At 44.4% G+C, this 22,042-nt stretch overlaps 1 protein-coding gene across 3 annotated transcripts in view; it reads left to right on the top strand.

Moving 5' to 3' along the window:
• Window positions 1–19,647, top strand: part of LOC146060500 (uncharacterized) — a 334,626-nt gene extending 314,979 nt beyond the window's left edge. For 2 of the 3 annotated variants that reach the window (XM_083173756.1, XM_083173755.1), the window contains exons 28-30: window positions 3,405–3,557; window positions 14,054–14,254; window positions 18,853–19,646. In XM_083173756.1, coding sequence (XP_083029882.1) covers window positions 3,405–3,557; window positions 14,054–14,254; window positions 18,853–18,891 — 393 coding nt within the window. In that variant the 3' untranslated portion in view covers window positions 18,892–19,646. Of the gene's footprint in view, window positions 1–3,404; window positions 3,558–14,053; window positions 14,255–18,852 lie in introns of all 3 variants that reach the window. The other variant, XM_083173757.1, reaches the window with a different exon arrangement.
• Window positions 19,648–22,042: the final 2,395 nt, after the last annotated feature.

Genomic DNA, 22,042 nt, shown 5'->3' with positions numbered 1-22,042 from the left:
CGAAAGCACCTGTGTAGGGACTTCCGTTTTGTCCGAGGCAATCAGTACCCCCAAAGCTCCCATGATTCCAATGGCTGCCAAGAGAATGTCAGCGCATGTACTGCGATCTCCCGGCCCCACAAAGAGAAAGTCATCCAAGCAGTGAGCCACACCGTGGCAACCCGTGTCGGCCCTGATGCACCATTGCAGAAAAGTGCTGATTTTTTCAAAGTAGAGCAGGAGACCGAGCAGGAGACCGAGCACCCCATCGGTAGACATGTCAATATAAATGCCACCCCTTAGACGGAAACCCATACACCTAAAAGAGTCAGGGTGAAGAGGGTAAAGGTGAAGGCGGACTCAATGTTTAGTGTTGCCCTGAGTGCGCCTCTATCAAAAGCACAGACTAGGCTGAGCACCCATCAAACCACTGATAGTGAAGCTGCGGTAGTCGTCAGGAATCGCATCATTGACGGATGCCCCGTGGGGGTACGACAGGTGTTGTATCAGTCTAAATTCACCAGGTGCCCCATTTGGCACTACTCCTAAAGGAGTGGAAAGGACCTGCCGTCCTGCCTAAGTCCACCGCAGTCTGTACTTTCTGTCGCACCCCTCAGGGAAATCCCTCACCGACCTTGGGTACCTGTTAGAGACCACCCTAATGGACTCAGATATGGGAAAACGGAAACCGTGACAAAAACCCCAACAAAAACTGGGAGTCGGGTGCTTTGGAGTACCTGACTAATTTGTGGGCCAAGTTGGCCACGACAATGGGAGAGGGTGCTTTACTTATTGCTAGCGCTGGCATCGCCATGGTCGGCGTGCCGTGCGGAAGACTTGCAGGACTTGGCGGGATGCTCCGCTCCGAACACCTGGCACTCCTGCTGGAAATGGCACTTTGCGCCCCTGACGAACTTGCCATCGTTAAGGCAAAGCACTTGTTTTTGTTGCCGGCATATGTGCCGGCCCTCCCCCTGAAAGGTCTTCCTGGTAGGGGCATCAGTGGAGGGTCGGATTTTGCCAATGACGTCCAGCTGAATCTTCACGCTTACACCCCACAGGCATGACCTTGGACCCCCCATGGGTCAGACAAAACTTTTCGTCCTAATCCCACCATGCGCTACCCTTGTACTTCATGATCGTCTCATTTACTAGGGACAGGTAACGCCTGGTGCTCAGATAACAGGAGGCAAATATCAAATTCAAAATCATCGATGGTTCATGGCCGATGTCAAATACTTTTGCCATCGATGGGGGAGAACCAGATGGTTTCCCTCTATCGATGGAATAGCAAAACAATGTTTTGCTCTTTTTTTTTTTCTTCAAAGTGTCGGGACACTGAGCATAGTTCCGCCCCCGACACCCACAAAGCCACGCCCTTTGTGTTTTGACTGTCCCACAGGCCAATCAATCAAATACAATGGATGACCATCGATATGTAAAAATATCAATGGTCATCCATTGCATAGTTAAGCACTATCGATGGCCAGTTGCAGAATTGCCATCGATGGCAACCATCGATGGGAATGGCAACGATGGCCATCCCTAGATGTCCCTTCCCCTGACTTCACCTAATATACCCCTCTCTAAGCTACCGCCCCTAAGCCACTTGATTGGCTGACCCACCTGCTACTCACGCCTGAGCTTTTCCTGGGTATACTGCCTTCTTCAATAACTTTATTTAACAATCACTAAATTCACAGGCTCTTAAATGCACTTGAGCCTATACAGCCCTCGTTTTATCTTAGTTTGCAGTAATATATATGTTTAGTGTTTGTGTGTCTCTGAAACACTGCCATCTGTTGGCAACAAGTGAAACTACATCTACTAGCTTTGAAAGTATTTGAATTGAGCAGGCTTAAACTGCCATCTGTTGGCAGCAAGTTAAACTACATCTACTAGCTTTCAAAGCATTAGCTCAGAGCGGGCTTAATAGTGTCTAATATGTATGCAGCTTTAGAGTGTCTTAAGGAACGAGTTTGGGAGCCACTGACTTAGGTGCTTCTACAGAAGCCATGTTTAGATGGAGATTGGTATGTCAAGGACCATTGGCTATTATACGGCATGCGGAAAATTAGTGTCTCAGGGCTCATATTGTCTGCCACATGCTAGTGCACAAGGAGAATGCTGACATTAGCATTTTCATATTATACTGTGACTCCACCAACGGGCACTACAGCAGACATAGTAGTGTCCATCTCTGAATCAGACCCCGAGTGTACAATAACCCTTTTAGTAGAAGTAGTAATAGTAGCAGGTGTATTGCAATGATTATATTGCTGTATACGCAGGATGGAGTTTGTCTGCAATTAAACAGTTTGAATACTTTTTAATCCAATTGTATGGTAGTAGGCAAGACTTTACAAGACGTTGAGCTTCTTTCTGTTCTCTAAATTGTATTTACAATAAAATTATGACTGCACTGAGGTTTTACTCCTGTTTATGTTTTTAACTGCTTAAAATGATTGTAGATTAGACCATGTTTAAAGGGTATGTAACTAGACAGTTAAAAGGTCAAAACCAGATAGTAAATAGTCAATTGGTCAACAGGGTCAAATGTCAACAGTTACATGGTTGACATGAGATTGTGTCAAAGGTTAGGGTTAGGCACTTGGGGGAGGATAGGGTAAAGTTGCCAGAGGGGACGGTTAGGGTTAGGCATTTGGGGGAAGGTTATGTTTAGATAAATGGTCGAAACAAAAAAGCATTACATGTTTTTTGTTCTTTTAACACAAACATCTACTGCAGGAGTTCCCAACTACGGTCCTCAAGACACACTAACAGGTTTTAAGAATAAGCATACTTATTCAGGTGACTTATTTAGCAACTCAGTTATTTTGATTTAACTATCTGTGCTTAAGCCTGGATATAACTAAAACCTGCACTATGAGTGTGCCTTGAGGACTGAGGTTGGGAAACACTGTCCTAGTGCCTAATCTTAACCCCTTCTGCAGCCTACCCCTAGCCACCCTCTCCAGCCTATCCATAACCCTCCCACAAAGGCCTAACACTAACCACCCCCTTTGGCAGCCTAACCATCACAAAAGTACCTAACCCTAACCCTCCCCAAGTGCCTGACCCTAACGCTAACCCTAAAAACCATGTATCGGCCATTTGAATATATACCTTTTGACCCTGTTGATCTAATGAATACTGACTATCTGGTGTTGACCTATTCATTGTCTCTCTATTTACTATGTATCTTTCATCCGGATACCTTTTGACCAATATCCTTATAGAACCAGTTATGGTAACCAATGTTCTGAACAGGTCCACAGTTGTTGTAGCCAGTATACAATGCAGAACCCATTTTGCATATTAATATACTATGTAATCTTGTATGATTTGATGAGCCACACTCAGTAATGTAATACCTCCATATCAGTAAGTTTACTATAGATTCATGTTAATTTTATTGTTTCCAGGGATTTCTGCAATCGTTATCTGAGACTTCAGGGAAAGCAGCCATCGAGGAAGGATTGAGGAAAAAGACTTTGTCTTTTCATAAACATTATGGAAGTGTAACAGTGAAAATATGGGATGGCCATTATCTTGATGATGAACATTACGCTCTACCGGTATGTGTGATATTTCTGTATTGAAGACAGTGTTCTCCCCAGGATCAATTTCATGGGTGCATCATGAGTTTGCATTCACAGGCTGCCAAAAAACACTTGCACCATGCCAACATCACTGACTTTCAATCACACTCCACCAGATGAGTTGAGATCTAGTACAAAAAGTATGCGCATCACATATTTTTTGTACTAGAGGGGGGAGCAAAATTTATAGTTACGCCACTGACTGTGGGGTGTGTGTGTGGTTAGGTTAAAGGCTATGTGGTGTGTATGGTTAGAGTTATAGGCTGATGGGTGTGGGTCTGTGTGGTTGGTGCTATAAGCTCCAGAAGGAAGTGTATGGTTAGGTTTAAGCTGTGGGGAGGGGGATGGGTGGGGTTAGGCTGCAGGTGGGTGGTGAATGGTTGGGCTGTGGAGGGGGGTGTACAGAGGCGTAACTACAACTTTGTGGGCCCCATAGCAAAATTTTGAAAGGGCCCCCTACCCTACCATTATCACTACTATGCACATGGGGGGGGTAGAAAGAGTGAGGGGAGTGAGAAACACAGAGGGTGTCAGGGAATGAAAAACAATTAGAGAGGAGATATGGGTGGTCAGGGAGAGGGGTTTTATGGAAAATATTGAATGAGAGAAAGTGAGGAGCGATGGAGAGAAGGTGTCAGAGAGACAAAGAGAGTGAGGTGCGAGAGAATGGAATAAACTAGAAAGGGATGGGTGCATTCAGGAGAGAGAATGCCAGGGAGGGAGAGACAGTGGAGCAAGACAGTGTCAGGAGGAGAGATGGAGAGAGACAGAACGAAAGAGAGGGTATCTGGGAGAGAAAGGGGGTGTCAGTGGAAAGAACGAGTGTGAGAGTGTCAGGGAGAGAGGGGGTGCCAATGAAAGAGAATGAGGGCGAGAGAGAGGGAAGGTGTCAGGGAGAGAAATGGGTGAGAGAGGTATAGAGTGTCAGGCAGAAAGGGGGCAAAGAGAAAGGAGAGACTGTGAGAGAGAGGGAGGAAAGAGAGAGGGGATGGATGAACAGCATAATAGAGGGCCAAGAAGGGGGGGGGGGTGGATGAGAGAAGGGGGGGTGAGTTAGGAAAGTGGGGTGATTAGGGGGAGGGGAAGAAGAGCAGGCATTTAAAAGAGTGACAAGCATTACTTTTTGCCCATTCTAATTCCTTCCAACGTAACTCTGGACTGGTAACCCTCCCCCTTTCTTGTCAACTGATCCAAACTTAGGCGCTTGTCTCCTGCCCACAGCACCGCAGCCTCTGGCCCCTCGCTTCTACAACCGTTACTGTTACAATATACCTGTTGGTCCTGCTCCAAGAAACACCAGTCTCCTGCTCCCCCCTGATGCTGGTTCCCTGCTCCCGGCCGCATCAGTCTTCTGCTCCACCCGGTGCTGGTCCCCTGCTCCTGGCCGCATCAGTCTTACGGTCCGCCCGGCGCTGGTCTCCTGCTTCTGACAGTGCCGCCCCCCCCCCTGCTCCTAGCCGCGCCAAACTCCCGCTCCACCTGGCACTGCTGTCTTCTGCTCGCAGTGCCACTGTGTCACAGGGATCTCCAGGCTCACACGGTCACTTGCTGCCACCGCTATTATACTGCAGTTGTTGGTGCTGGTCGGGTCCCCTGCTCCCGCCAGTACCGTTCCCTGCTCCTGGCCGTGTCAGCCTCAGGCTCTTTCCTCCTACAGTCGCCAGTCATCTGCCGCTGCCGGTTCGCTCCACAGGTGAAGGGGATATGGGCACAGCACTATTTAAAAAATCGAAAGGGTGCAGGGGATTGCTTTGGGGCCCCCCAAGCCTCCGGGCCCCATAGCAGCTGCATCCCCTGCACCCTCTATAGTTACGCCACTGGGGGTGTATATATAAGGGTTAGTCTATGGGGATGTATAGTTAGGGTTAGACTACTGGGGTGTGTATAATTAAGTTTAGGCTGAGGGTGGGAGGTGTATAGTTACAATTGGGCTGCAGGGGAGGGGGTGTACGTTTAGTTAGGCTGGGAGGGTTAGGGTTTGTGCCCCCAATATATTTCCATTTATTTCTTCATGCCTCCCCAATATATTAAAATGCTTCTGTGCCTCCAGCTCCCGTTTTTTATTTTAATAAGTTTTATTATTCCCCCCCCTATAATTTCCAATGTTTCAGCCGCCCCACCCCCCCTTAAAGTAACTTACCCCCGACTGCCGTTGCTGCTTTTTGTGATTCTGGCTGTGACGCTTCGTGGCCGTGCTCAGCCTCAGAGCAGACAGGAATTAACTTCCTGTCTGGGCCTGGCTCAGAGACTGAAAGCAGCAACAGGCAGCCTTGCGATTGGCTGCCTGTTGCTATGGCTGCCGAAGAAGGAGGAGGACGGTCATCGGACGGAATGGATGCACTCAGAGGTGCAGGACACTGCTGCCTCTGCATCCATGTCCCACATGCTCCTGCCATGTGCAGCCTGCCGCCCGCATGCATCTCCTCCGGCAGCCTCTCTCACCCACCAAGAGGTGGCGCGGTTCCCAGACAATGTATAGTCCGGGAACACCACCCATCCGGACTCTGGACACCGGGCTTAATTACCGGACTGTCCAGAGTAATCCTGGACAGGCGGTAACCCAGTGGTTCCCAAACTTTTTTTAATCACGGCACCCTAGAGCATCAAAATATTTTCAAGGCACCCCTAGTCCAAATGTTTCTTATCGAGAAATTCAGAAAAAAAATATGAAATTAAGTACATTGTGTTTATATGTCACAGTTATGTGGTGAGGGACAGGATTTGCTCCTGGTTGTCCACATATGTTATGGTTGGCAGCCACCAGCACTGGTTTTGCCTGGTACATTGACCATAAATAATATAAATTGATCCTGGTCCACCAACCCAAGGCACCCCTGCAAGTGTCCTGAGGCAGGGCCGGCGCTACCCACTCAGCAGCTCCTGCAAAGCAGGGAGGCGCCATGCTGAAAAGGCGCTGTCTCCCTCCCTGCTCAGCTTAAGCTGCCTCAGCCCTCACTGTCACTGCCTCCTGCATGCCACCCACAGCGCCTGTCTGACAGCGGGCAGGCGGCAGTATAAAGAGCTGCTACCTGCACCGCGAGGGCACACAGCCTGCATGCCACCTGCAGTGCCTGTCTGACAGCGGACGACAGTATGGAGAGGCTGAGCAGCTCCCTGCACCGCGCACACACTGTCCTCCTCCTGCAACCTACCCCCTCTTCCTCACAGACACCTGCGCTGAGGCATGTAGCGCTGTCTGTGAATGCCTGGAGGACATGTCATGTCTGGATCCTCCCCCTACCCATTGCTCCCTGCGCCTGTCAGCTGTCAATCAAATGATGAACAGGCAGCAGCGCCGCCTCCCCTTCCTTCCATCTTCTCAGTGTGCTGTGCCAGTGGCACTGCCAGTCCTCAACACTCCACCCCCTCTATCTCCTCCCCTCTTCTCCCATCTCCTCCTTCTCTCCCCTCCTTTCCCCCTCAGTCACGAGAGGGGTGTAATGTGCTGCATACATGTACATGCACCCAATATCCGCCATAGGATCGCATGTTGCATATACTCCCACAATCGGGCTGCAGCTTGTTGCAATGACAATGTGAAAGGGCGCAAAATGTATGGTTTGCAGGAAGGCGCCGGACACCCTAGCACCGGCCCTGTCCTGAGGCACCCTAGGGTGCCTAGGCACACAGTTTGGGAACCACTGCGGTAACGCTAGCTGGAGTCGGTATGTTGAATACCGGCATCCTGACTGCCGGGATGTTAACCACATCCCAGTGCAAATGTGTTTTTAAGTTTTTACTTTCTTGCACTATATTTATATAATTATGTTGGGCATTGCTTTTTCCATAAAAAAAGGCCTCATACTATAAAAAGATACCAGTATTCACTTACCCTACTAAATGTCCTTTGGTTAGTATAGTGTCTCCTTACACAAGTGGTTCCTAAACTGTGCGCCTAGGCTCCCTGGGGTGCCTCGGAGCACTTGGAGGGGTGCCTGAGGTTGGTGGTCCAGAACCAATTCAAATTATTTATGGCCAATGAAACAGGCAAAATCAGTGCTTGGGGCTTCCAATTATAAAATATGTGGGAAAACAGAAGTGAATCGTGTTCCTCACCACATAACTGGACCTAAGGATGACATTTAAGCATAACTTATTTAATTTAATTTTTTTTTTTTATCCTTGGTGGTAAACTTTGGCCTTGGGGTGCCCTGAAAAATATTCTGATACTCTAGGGTGCCGTGATTCAAAAAAGTTTGGGAACCTCTGCATTACGCTACTAGTAGCTGAAATACATTAGTCTATGATACAATTTTCAGACAAATGTTTTAAAATATACCAGCATAGACGATAAAATGTACTTCCTACTTCAAGAAAATAATGGGCCTTATTCTAGTTTACTCTTTGTGACAAAATCCTTCTTAGATGGACAAAACCATGTGCACTGCAGGGGGGAAGATGTCAAATGTTCAGAGAGAATTAGATTTGGGCGAGTTATTTTGTTTCTGTGCAGGGTGAATATTGGCTGCTTTATTTTTACACGGCAATATAGATCTCACTTTGAAGTAAAACCCCACCCAAATCTATTTCTCTCTGCACAAGTTACATCTGCCCCACCTGCAGTACACATGGTTTTGTCCATCTAAGAAGGATTTTGTCAGAAAGAGTGAACTAGAATAAGGCCCAATGTGCTGTTACTAAGTAGTATCATTAAGTACCACCAAAAAAGCACTGATATCAGGATCCATTTTGTTCAATATTCAAAAAAGAACACAAGAAAAAAAGGCAGTTGTGGGCGGATGCACACCTATCTGAAAATTTGGACGTTTATTGAGTTTGTATAAACAATTCTTTTTAAAAAATGGGAACTCCAGTTATCTTTATTTGTATATTCCTGATAAGGAGATACCCATCAAATATGCGAAATTGAAGGGGTTAAAAATTTTTGGACAAACAATACATATATGTGCAAGAAATAAAGATGGTGTTGAAAGATTAAAACGTGTTGGCAGATTTATTAGGGGGATGCAGCTTATTATTTGAGGGAATAAACCCCTTATTCTTTATCAGTATAGGTCACACTGCTGTACTAGTTAATGTATTGCAATTGGCCTTAATAGGCTTAACAGTGTTTGACAATTGTCTTTATATAAAGTTGCTTTTACGGGTATGTCACCATAGGTGTGCGCACATTGAGTGTTAGGGGTGCACAGGCACCCCCTAATGCTGTGCCCACCCTTATGAACACCCCCCTGCCGCTAGCACTACCAGCAATACCTTTAACCAAAGAATTTTGCTTTGTAGAACTGTATTCTATTTAAAGAAGCACACATCAAACAATAATGTGTGTTTGCATTGTTATTTGTAGTAGACCATTGTCATATCACTACATACCTGCGTCATCCATATTACTACATACCTGTGTCATCCATATACAGTATGTTTATGACTGTATTTGCATGTACTGTTACACAGAGTAATTAGAGGATTATAACTGAAATAGGCAGGAGATTATGGTGTGGCTGAAATAGGCAGGAGATTATGGTGTGACTGAGAGACGTTTTATATTGTAGCGAGTGCCAAAAGAAGATGGAAGACACGCCTGATTGGCAGTGTTAGACACGCCCAATAGATGGAGCTACGCACACCCCTTTGACAGTGCACCCCCTAATAAAATGTACTGCGCACACCTATGTATGTCACTTACTACATATTGTATATGTTTTAGTACAGTATATAGCAGCACATTGTTTGCTTGCTCCAAGCCCAGGTTTCAGATTTTGCAACAGTGTATATATATTTTCAGTGTGAGATCATTTAGCATTCACTTTGGAGTCCTCTGTTATGTATACTAATGAGGACCTCTGCTGGTGGTTGGTGGTACACTTTTAGCTATATAATATGAATAGCTGTTTGGCGTGGGATTGACGAGTCACCCACAGACAGTAAGCTATATGATCTCACTGGGACCAGGGAGTCCTTTTGTCCTGTACTGATTAGCACTGCTCTCACCCCTGTATATTAGGTGGTGAGGCAGTTGTCGAGACAGTGATCCTATCTAGTACATACAGCGAATCTGACACATTACATAGTAACAGCTAGCATCAACACATCCTATAAACTGCCTAACACGGGTTCGTGACACGTGTTTCGCATCTCAGCTTTCTCAAACTGACCAACTGATGGTCAGCCAAAATAATGTGGTTATTATGTAATGTAATGGTCTGATACTAAACATTTAGCAACTTTGTTGCAATCATACAGTAACTTTCTCTATAACCACAATACCATAAAAACCTTTATAAGGCATACCAAGATAGGCAGAACTTAACACAATAACAACACAGTGCAACGTTTTAATCACTTTAATTTCCACTAATTTGCACTTATATATGTTTGTCTATATTTCGATGGCTTGCAGCTATTTTTAATCAATATAAATAAAAGGTATATTTTAACACTAAACTTGTCGGTGGACACTCTCAATGGCAATCAATATACTTGACATCAGTTGAATGAGTGCCTCGAATTGGGAATCCTTTTCTCTTTTTTTCCTCAGTAAATACATTAACTAGTACAGCAGTGTGACCTATACTGATAAATAATAAGGGGTTTATTCCCTCAAATAATAAGCTGCATCCCCCTAATAAATCTGCCAACACGTTTTAATCTTTCAACATCATCTTTATTTCTTGCACATATATGTATTGTTTGTCCAAAAATTTTTAACCCCTTCAATTTCGCATATTTGATGGGTATCTCCTTATCAAGATTATACAAATAAAGATAACTGGAGTTCCCATTTTTTTCAAATAATTGTTTATACAAACTCAATAAACGTCCACATTTTCAGATAGGTGTGTATCCTCCCACAACTGCCTTTTTTTCTTGTGTTCTTTTTTGAATATTGACCCCCAGTTGATAGGATAGCACCCCCGCTATACTAACATTAGCCAAATAGAGGTAGAGGCCTGCAAAATCAAGGGCACAATTAACCCCTAGTGTGCAGAATCCAAACTCTTGTTCCCACTCCATTTTGTTCGAACCATCATCTTAAGGTTTTCTGATCACTGATCCTAGGCCAGGGGTTCACTCTATAACAGGAGAATCCCATGCTTGCTGTACCTCTGCTTTAGTGGGAGCCAGCCCATGTTATATAGGGCTAGCTGAGGAGTTGGGGCAGGGGGCTCACTTGTAGTAGATTGAAATGATTTATTTATTTATTTAATACCAGAGTTTGTATTTATTTCAATATACTATTTTAACAGTTACATGCTGTACAACTAATTAAAATGAATAGCCTATTGAAATGAATGGCAAAACTATATATCATTTGAGTCTAGACGAATTTGCTAATGCATTTGAATGTATCCAGCATATTATACTGTGTGTATACAGCATATAGCCTGCATATCAAAACCGTATTCAATACAAAATGCCCTCCCAAGCACAATAAGACTCTCCTCCAGGGCCGGATGTATCAAGCTTCAAAAAGTGATTAAGTGGAGAGTGTGTAAGGGCCGGCAGTGGCGAAACCGGAACTGCCCACTGACTCTGTTGCCCCAGACTCGTGTCGGTGAACACGTGCGGTTCTAGTCTTCTCCTGTAACCGCCCCGGCTGTAAGGGCGAATTAGGTCCGCCCATACTCCGTTGCAGTCAGGTCTTACGGGAGACAACGTGTTCACTGAGGCAGACCGGGAGCAAGAGGAAACCTATCTAACCCAATTTGGGCAGGCCAGGACCACCTTGGAAGGCCCAGGGAGAAGGTACAACACAAGACTCTGCAGGGTACTAAGGTGGGACCACTTGCAGAAAATATACACGGTGTTGGTGTGTAACTAAATGCAACAATGCACAACGGTGGTATATAAGTTAAATGCAAATGTAACAATACACAACGGTGTAATATAAGTAAATGCAAATGTAACAATACACTACGGTGGAATATAAGTAAATGTAAGTGCAACAGCAATACAGAATAAACTGCAGGAGAACCCCTGACTTATCTGTGAGATGGTAAGCCACAGAGGAAAGTCAGATCAGCAGCGCTGACAGGCAGGGTTCCTGGCCAGGCACAGAAATGCTGGCACGTGATTACTGCAATGCTGGATACAGGATACAAACAGGCACTCTGGTAGCAGGGATCCGAACCAGGAACCGGGAACACTCTGAGAAAAGGCTGCATACAGAACTATAACCGGCGCCATGGTCATGGGGCAAGCCCCTTAAAAAGCAGTCACCCCGTCTACAGGCATGGGTGACGTAAATTGACCGCAGCTGTGCAGCCCGTCATCTGGACGGAAGCTCGGGGCGTTGCTTAGCAACGTCCCCGATGCTTCCCTGTGCTGCTGCACCCTGAGTGGTGGAAGTTCGGGTCGTTGCCTAGCAACATCCTGACACTTCCGCACAGCACAGTCTGACGAACGCCGGGGATGCTGCACTGGAACTGTCAGGAGAGCAGGGGCACAGTGACGCCTACCCCGGCGCCTGACAGAGTGATAAACAACCAACCAATCAGCTCCTGCCTGACATTTTTTAAACCCAGTCTGTAGCATGACAGGTATGAGCTGATTGGCTGGGTGTTTATCACTTCATTTTATCACTTTTTGAAGCATGATTCATTTGGCCCCCAGTCTCCAAACATATAAGTGTTCCCTGAAAACTCATCTCTTCAAGCAAGCTTATCAAATTACAGAACTAGTCACGGTGGAATCTGGTGGAATCGGTGCTATAAAGAATACAGTATCTATCCTTATGTATCAATGCCTATTTCCCTTGCTTGCGAGCAGGGCCCTCCTACCTTTGACTGTCTGTAAATACCCTGTTGTATCACTGTCTCCTTTTGTTAAGCGCAACGGAATATGCTGCGCTATATAAGAACTTGTTAATAAATAAAAATAAATAAAATAAATATATAGCACCTGCATTTTTAATAATGCAAGCTCAGTGGCTGTGGGCATAGGCTTGTGCACATTGAGTGTTAGGGGTGCACAGGCACCCCCTAATGCTGTGCCCAACCTTATGAACACCTCCCTGCCACTAGCAATACCAGCAATACCTTTTACCAAAGACTTTTGATTTTTAGAACTGTATTCCATTAAAACAAGCGCCCATCAATTAATTATATGTGTGTTTGCATTGTTAATGTATTGGACCATTGTCATATTAACACATACCTGCGTCATCCATATATGTTTTTGACTTTATTTGCATGTACTGTTACACAGAGTAATTAGACAATTAAAACTGAAATAGGCAGGAGATTATGGTGTGGCTGAGAGACATTTTATATTGTAGTGAGTGCCAATAGATGATGGTAGACACGCCTGATTGATGGTGTTAGACACACCCAATGAGAAGTGTTAGACATTCCCAATAGGTGGTGCTAGGCACACCCCTTTGACGGTGTGCCCCCTAATAAAATTTGCTGCCCACACATATGCCTGTGGGTATCTAGCTTTGGCTGGAACTGATTCTGTTTTAAGAACATATCAATTACAGTGTCAATGTACATATAGCAGAATGTATATTGTGTAATATGATATTTTGTAGATGGTTGAATTTATCGAAAAGTTTACACATGTAGATATGCTAGCACACATATATAGTGGTATTAGGAAATAAACATTTCTTGAAAAGTAAAGTATTTTTGGTACTTGTGAGTTATCCGGGCGTCCGATTTTGTACTTACGATTTGCATGCGATTTGCATGCGATATCGCATACGATATCGCATACGATATCGGATCCGATTTGCGATTTACATGCGATTTACATGCGATTTAGCATGCGATTTGCATCAGATTTGCTATTCATTTCATTACCCCACTATCCCCAAAGTGTGTCTATCAACGTGAACCCGAAGCGTGGCGAGCGCAGCGAGCCCGCGAGGGGCGGCGGTACGCGTCCTCCGACCTTTTCATGCCCTACTATCCACTAGGGCGTGGAGTGAGAATAGAATAGTGTGGCGAGCGCAGCGAGCCACCGAGCCCGAAGCGTGGCGAGCGCAGCGAGCCCCGCGAGGGGACGCGGACACCTGTGAAGCCCGCAAGGGCACGCGGATACCTGTGAAGGTGTCCGCGTCCCCTCGCGGGGCTCGCTGCGCTCGCCACGCTTCGGGCTCGGTGGCTCGCTGCGCTCGCCACACTATTCTATTCTCACTCCACGCCCTAGTGGATAGTAGGGCATGAAAAGGTCGGAGGACGCGTACCGCCGCCCCTCGCGGGCTCGCTGCGCTCGCCACGCTTCGGGTTCACGTTGATAGACACACTTTGGGGATAGTGGGGTAATGAAATGAATAGCAAATCGGTACTTGTGAGGCTCCCGATTTTGTACTTACGATTTGCATGCGATTTGCATGCGATATCGCATACGATATCGCATACGATATCGGATCCAAAATCGGACGCCCAGATAACTCACAAGTACCGTATTTTTATATTAGAACATAATGGCAATTAATGATTGGGGAAAACATTTGCATATAGGTATATAACAAATATATTTTATTGTGTTACTCTGTATTGTACCAGGTTGTCAATGACCTACTCACAGTAAACGATATCAAGAAATTCCTGGCCACCCAGTCCAACAAAAAAGGCAAAGAAATGTCAATGTTAGTAACAGATAGCCTGGTGAGGAAACGGCAGAAAATACAGAGGAACAGCTCCGAATATCACAGACACCAACAGCATTATGAGGAGGCAATGGGAGAGAAGTTTTACGATCTTATTGTAAGTATGAAATACTAGGAACACAATATTCCCACATTCAGTACTCCTATCGTTACGGGGAGAGCAGTTATTTGTACAGATCATTTTGGAAACAAATACAGTTCTTGCAGAAGAACACATGGATTAAATTATAATGATTTTTTGGGTCACATTCTAATCCAAATAAATTAAGTTCATTTTGTTCTCCATTTATTTGAAGTGTTAATTATTATTAAACTTAATATGGTTTATGTACATGAAGTTGTAAAATGAACACCCAACTACACACGTGCCTTAGCCATCCAACTTTAGTATGAGTTAAATTAGGACATGGCGCGACTGCTTCTGAAAAGGGGGTGGGACTTTGGGTGGAGCATCAGACAGTTGGGCAGGGCGTTGCTGCATGACCCCGTTATCGTCATTTTGGGGGCATGCCCAGCCCTACCTGAGCAGTTGGGCAACCCCAGGGTAACCTTCCTACTCTGTCAGGACACCTATTCAGGGATCACTGGCTGCTTTGCTGTGTAGTCACCCCAGTGGTCTGTTGATGTCATGAAGATTATAATGGGCAGAGCTGAATTTAAGGTCCAGGAGACACAGTCATGGGGGGGCCTCTGGTCAGAGTACACTGACATTGCCAACCCTCCCTCTTGTGCATCAGCAGAAGCAAGAATCTGGCAGACTGAATGACAGACAGAATGTGCGTAGGGTAGCACATACCTTTTCCTGACAGAGGAGAGAAAGGAAGGGTAGAGGGCTAGATTGATGTGTCTGGGTCCTGTGTAACCTATTATTTGATGAGAACATTATGGACTGTAAAGAGAGACCTAAAGAGTCCTGTCCCAATGTGTAATTAGTAAAGAGGCTTTAAGAGGCTGCTGCTTTACTTGTATGTGACAAGATAGGTTATAGATTTTATTTTTCTATGTAAACTCAGGCATTATCAAACCATTAGTCTTATAAAGTATACACTATTGATTTATATTTGATATACACAATCTAATATACAAAATCCAACACGGCTGCATTTGTACTATGCAGTCCCATGGTGAGGATGGACAGGATGCCTAGTCTTTGGTGCCCCCCAAGGCTTAATCCGGCCCTGATGACGTTGGTAGGCGAGTCTTTGATTTGGGAAAGGGGTTCGTACAGCAGAGGCACCGCCTAGAAAGGTGCAGTCATGTGATTACCCACATGGGCTGTATGCGCATCATTAGTGTGCCAAAAGGACAGCCACACTGGCCCTGAAGGCTACTGTAAGTGGCCCTGCTTATATCAAACCAAACAATTAGCAATGGGAATTTGGGACAATAATAAGCCCCACAAATATCCTTGCAGCCCAGACTCTGCCCTATTCTGGCCAGAGACTCCAAATTTTCTGTCAAACTCTACCCCCTTTTGGTCTGAAAATTAGGTGTAATCTACCTAAATTGGACATTCAGGAGGTATGATTATATCCTGTTTAGTAGTAGTAGCAATTAGCAACACAAGCTTTGTTCCCATTTAACCTAACGTTATAACTTTCCTTGTGTATAGTGATTTACAGGTAAACTAATCATATGCATTGCACAGACTATTTATCTCTTTCTTTAGAAGACTGATGGGTAGATTTATTAAGCTCGGTGAAGTGATAAAGTGTCTGGTTTATATCACTGGCCAATCAGCTCCTACCTGTCATTTGTCAAACCAAGCCTGTAACTTCACAGCTAAGAGCTGATTGGCCGGTGATAAAGTACCAGCCACATTATCACTTCACCGAGCTTAATAAATCTGCCCCTAAATACATAGAAAGTAAGAAGTAATACTGTAGTTGCAGGACCACTGTCCTTTAACCCTTTGAGTGCTAAGTGAATTTGACAAAATAGGTGTAAAAAATGGCAAGCAATGCTTACGTTATATAGGAAATATAATCTGTTTTTACATTTATTATTTCAATTTATTTTAAAAATGTGAGAGACGCTGACACTTTTAGAGGACATTTTGCGCATCTCTCACAGAGATGTTGGCACTCAAAGGGTTAAAGAAACTCATGTAAAGGACAATTCTGTGACTAGTGTGGTATATGTTTCTATGCACAAGGATCTTCTTGGCTGTCAGGGGTTGGTGACCATTGTAGTCAGTCTGAGTTCCAATGGCTAATTATACCCCTTTCACACCGCATTCTCAACCCAGGTTATTGCTGGGTTGATGACTTATAAACCCAGGTTGAGGTGCAGTGTTAAAGCACCAAAACATATAACCCATTTCGAGCAACCCGACATTTCAACCCGGGTCATAAGAAGGGTTAAACCCGGGTAGCCCTCTGTATAATGGACGACCCAGATTTAGTGTGAAAACGCCAGATCAGACACGACCCGGCATTGGGATATGATATGAAAGAGTTATAACAGAGAGCAGCAGCTTGTATCCAGCAGCATGTTAATATAAACACATTGGGCGTGATTCTGAGTAGCATGCACTGATGATATCACAGTGGAGCAATTCTTTCTTCTGCACATGCGTCTGTCACACTACACATGCATCCAGATAATGTTCAGAGTCAGTTCTGTGATTGAGGTGCATGGGAGATGCTTGTTTGCAGACATTTGATGAAAATGTAGTGGCTGTTTCTGGGCAGTGATGGAGATGGTCTGTCTTATGGCGTAACATAAGAGTGTCACAGTTGTTTTGCTGAAGGTGGTTGGGTACGCATGCCTGCGGGGCTCAATTCTCCCAATGTCCACCCCTTATCCAGGAATCCCCAGTTAGAAAATTGTTACAATCTACGGGCCACTCCCATTTAATATCAAATATCTACTCTGCTCTCACTACTGTACACCATGAAAATTATCTTACCTCTTTGAGAGCCCGTTGGGAGCAAAATATGGGCCCTCTTTCTCAGGAGACTTATGAGTTGGCCATGTCAGGTGCTAAAAATTAAACCACTTCTGCACATTTCCAGCAGATACAATTATATATATTTCATAGGGTTTACTTAACTCCTGCCCACTTATGGAAAATAGGTGGTAGAGCAGACTCCAAATCCCCCAAGTGTTCCTCATCCAATGCCAATTTCTGGCATATGCTATGGTCCTGCCCGGTGGTCGAGAGCTTTTGGGGAGAGGTTACCTAGGCCATTATCTCCACTGGTATTCCAGCTGACATCTTGACGCCAACGTCATGCCTCCTCGCAGCTATTGAGGATGACGTTGTAGACCCGAACACCAGAAGGTATATCATTAACCTTTGCACACTCGCAAAGGTCTGTATTGCGAGGGCATGGTTGGATCCCAGAGGACCAGCATTTCGAACATGGGTACTATTGGTTAATGAGGTAGCTGATCATGAGAAGTTTGTGTATATAGCCAGGGGGGCAGAGGGTAAATACACTAAGGTTTGGGACAGATGGCCCTCATCCCTATTCATGAACCAGAATGCCTTGACCGTACACTCTCACATTACGAATAGTTCGGGATTTGGCGGATGTGCTGTTTGAATTGTCAGATGCCTCTACTACCTGTTAAGTTGTGTGTTTTATTGTATTGTGGTATGGTTAATCCAAGGGTCCACACACTGGTGTACATTATCCTTCCACAATTTCGGGGCGATTATTCTCCCCACTCCTTAAAGAATACATCACACAGATTGCAGTCAAACGCCAGTATTTTATTTATTACATTTCAATATATCACACGATAATGGGCCTTATTCTAGTTCACTCTTTCTGACAAAATCCTTCTTAGATGGACAAAACCATGTGCACTGCAGGTGAGGCAGATGTAACAGGTGCAGAGAGAATTAGATTTGGGTGAGTTATTTTGTTTCTGTGCAGGGTAAATACTGGCTGCTTTATTTTTACACTGCAATATAGATCTCACTTTGAAGTAAAACCCCACCCAAATCTAATTCTCTCTGCACAAGTAACATCTGCCCCACCTGCAGTGCACATGGTTTTGTCCATCTAAGAAGGATTTTGTCAGAAAGAGTGAACTAGAATAACCCCCAATATGTATAGTTGTTGAAGAACTACTTAATCTGTTAAGGCATGAATGTTGATTGCCACACCAAAGTCAGATATCTTCTTGCATAGCAATTGTGTTTTTTTTATTGCATGTTACTACAAAATTTCAATAAAAACTATTGAATTAAAAAAAAAAAAAAAAGGTTGTTGGGTACACAGGCACTTAGGCCATACCGGTTTAGAGGGCCTGATTCAGTTCACATCACTGCTTAATTTTTTTTATTGCTGCAGCATTGTGTAAAAAAACTAGGTTAATGCAGCAGGAGGCATCTGAAGAGAAAAGATGCCTCCTGGTGACATCGCATATACAAGCGCTTCACCTGAATACGCAGCATTGGATCTGCAAGACCATCGGCCATCTGTGTAACCATCAGATTACTCAGTTTGTACAGCCTGCTGTGATTGGCTGATTTGTGCAATCTGACCATCATGATCATGATTGGTGGCACATGTAGCGTTGGATGCATTTTGAACCAACAATGCTGTTTATTATGTGCAGCTGGATACATCTAAACAATGCTTACATACAGGTCTACATCAGTATAAAGTTTTAAATTTCTTTGCAATGTTCTTGACTTTATAATATCAATTAAATAATTTTGTTTTGAATTTCTTGCAGGAGATGGCCCTACTGAATGCAGGATATGGTCCTTTGTAAGCAATCTGTTGTACAGCCACACCTGAAAGAGACTAACATATGTGACACATACTAATAAACCATTATAATACATACAATTTTTTTACTGTGTATTAATGTGTATTTATAAAGTACCAAAATGAGAGACAATATTATTCCCATTGTGGCATTAGCCTGTTGTATGTCCCAGGGGGAGATTACTAAAACCAAAATGTTAGACTAGCAACTATGTGGTGACTGCAGTTCCCAGAATTCCACCTATTCCTGATAATCTTAAATCCCATTCACATTAAATGGTTTTTAAAAAGACATCGCTTCGAAGGACCTTTCTAAATTATATAAATTAAAAGGTTTTGTGTGTATACACAGTATCATTAATAGTGAGCGATGCCGCCCATCAGTAACACCCAGAGCGGTGTTGACGGTGCCGCTAACCAAGGTGATAAAGCTCTGGCAAACCGCGAAACGCGTTGGTACCTACCTGTCCAGCTATTGAGCCTGATCACCCTGACCAGGAACCTGTAAAATCTGTGACCGGACGAGTCCCTCCATGCATATTGGACAACAATGTAGGATATCCACCTTGGTGCCATCCATCTAAGAGTCTTCTACCTCTGCCCAGCATAATTCACCTTGAGAGGAACGCCACCTCTCTACAAGCCAAAATATACAAAGAGGTACTCCCACCATACAAGTGGAGCAGCTCCTATCCATCTATTAGAAGAGGGACATCATTGAAACGGACACTCACATTCCTACCTATAATGGACTAAGGATCAAGGCCCTTGCACACCTAACAATTTTTTTACAAAGTGTAGTTCAACATTTTAATTGTATTTTTCTTCAGAATTAAATATATATATCATTTTAATACCACTGCACACCTTTATTTAGCGCAGCATATCGTTCTTATTGTTGTCATCCTAAAAAAAGTCGTACAATTACTGTAATTAATTGATTTGGGAGAGGAGCAGTAATGTTAGCACTATGTGGCTAATAAAATGAATGGAAGCATCATTGCAAATGTGTCGGAGCTCCCATGCTATGCAGAGACCAGAAAGTACCAAAAGTGATCAGCAGAGGACCTGCCTGGTGCAAATCCATGTAAATGGAGTTACTGGTCCTCAGATAGGGTTCCCTGTCAAGGGGATTATTATTCATACCTGATCACAAAGATGCTTTTTTCTCAAATGGACAAAACCATGATGCACTGCAGGCGGGGAACATGTAACATGTGCAGAAAGAGTTAGATTTGTGTAGGGTGTGTTGAAACTGAAATCTAAATTGCAGTGTAATGCGGCCAGTATTTACCCTGCACAGAAACAAAATAACTCACCCAAATCAAATTCTCTCTATACATGTTACAACTGCCCAACCTGCAGTGTACATGGTTTTGTCAATTTGAAGGGAAAAAAGCTTTGTGAGTAGGTCTGAATAACCATCCAAATTCCTATTAATGGGAAAAGAAGACATTTCTTAACAAAAAAGTGGAGTGCCGTGGTTCCAAAACATTTTTGACAAGGGCACCCTAGAATATCAGTATTTGTTCAAGTCAACCCTAGTCAAAAAATTTCTAATGGGCACAGGTGCCAATTCTGTGGGTGCTTGAGGGCCCAAGCACCCACGGAAATTGATGAGCACCCACCCGCTCAGCAGCGGCCGACCTGCCCGTGTCCCACTGCACACCCCCTCCCTCATTGCTGGCACAGGTACTGTTTGGGCATTTATGTATTTGGCACTGTGGGGACATTTATGTATTTGGCACTGGGGGGGGAATTTTTGGACCTGCACTGTGGGGGCATTTATGTATTTGGCACTGTGGGCGGAATTTTTGTACCTGCACTGTGGGTATTTATGTATTTGGCACTGTTGCCATAATTTGAATATTGGAGACAACTGTGCTGCGTAATATAAATCAGTATTATTTTGTGGCCACGCCGCTTTCCCATGAAGCCACTCCCCTATATTTTTGGCTTGAGCACCCACCAGCAAAAACAAAACACCTGTGCTTATGGATAAAATAAAAATAAAATAAATTGTGCTTAACTGTTCCCCTCAGGTTCAGTTATGTTGTGGGGAACATAGCTGTGGTTCTAATTGTCCATACCTTTTATGATTGGCCGCCACCAGCACTGGTTTTGCTTATCACTTTGAGCATAAATAATTTGTTTTGGTCATGGACCCCCAACCCGAGGAACCCTTGCAAACATCCCGAGGCAGACCTTTGATAAAGCTGCAGTTGGCAGTGAAATGCGTCAGTGGACTGCCCTCTCTTCACTTCCAGGAATCACCAGTGTGGACTCCCTTATCCAGTGTGGACATACTCAATTCACGTCTACAACTACCAATCCTGTTATTCCCCCAACTGTTGCTGTGTGGTGGACACTGCTCCCTGAAAATCCCCAGTGGCAGAATTCCAGCCAGCCACCTAGTGGGAGGATATATTTCCATATGAGCAGATACCACCATTCCACTTGCCATTGAGACTCTTGGCGGACACCGCACTTTGGACCCCCTTGGTGGCCATATTCCCTCTAAGACCATCCAAGTGAGAGGACATAAATCCATGCGGAAGCCTTCTCTCCTCCAACGGCTGGTACAGTGCCGTATTCAATAGTGAGGACCATACCATCTAACAAGTGGAAAAAACTGACCAACAAGTTCTTCAACTAATTGGTAAAGTGCACTTACCTGTGACTCCCTTTCCCCCTCCATTTACCCCATTCACAAATTGGGCCTATTCCACACTGTGTCCATTTTCCTGTGATGTGAAGAATCTATTTCCATTCATTGCCAATCGGTATATGTTTTTATATGCTTATCGTGATTGTTCTTATATATGATTTTATTGAGTAAAATTTCTACATTGTACCAAACACTTGTTTAAATTCCTTTATGTACTAGCGCTGCTCTCATGCCTTGTGCGTGACTGGTGGTTTGTGGTTCCCGAGGCACCCCATGGTGCCTAGGCGCACAGTCTGGGGACCACTGCCTTAATGGCTGCATTTTCCTCTCAATCAATGATCCGCTAACAGATCCTGTGTAGCATTCTGCAGCTCTTGACAATAAAGGGCGTAGATTAGATCTATGTGCAAAATGTTAGCATCTTGTAGCCATGTGTAGCAGGAAATAATAGAACAACAGTGCTGCTTTTATTTTATATGTCACACTT

The sequence above is a fragment of the Crinia signifera genome, chromosome 2 (genome assembly GCF_055691185.1).
Source record: "Crinia signifera chromosome 2, ASM5569118v1, whole genome shotgun sequence".
NCBI lineage: Eukaryota > Metazoa > Chordata > Amphibia > Anura > Myobatrachidae > Crinia > Crinia signifera.
Note: the sequence above shows the minus strand (reverse complement) of the source record. Positions and strands in the feature narration are given on the sequence as shown.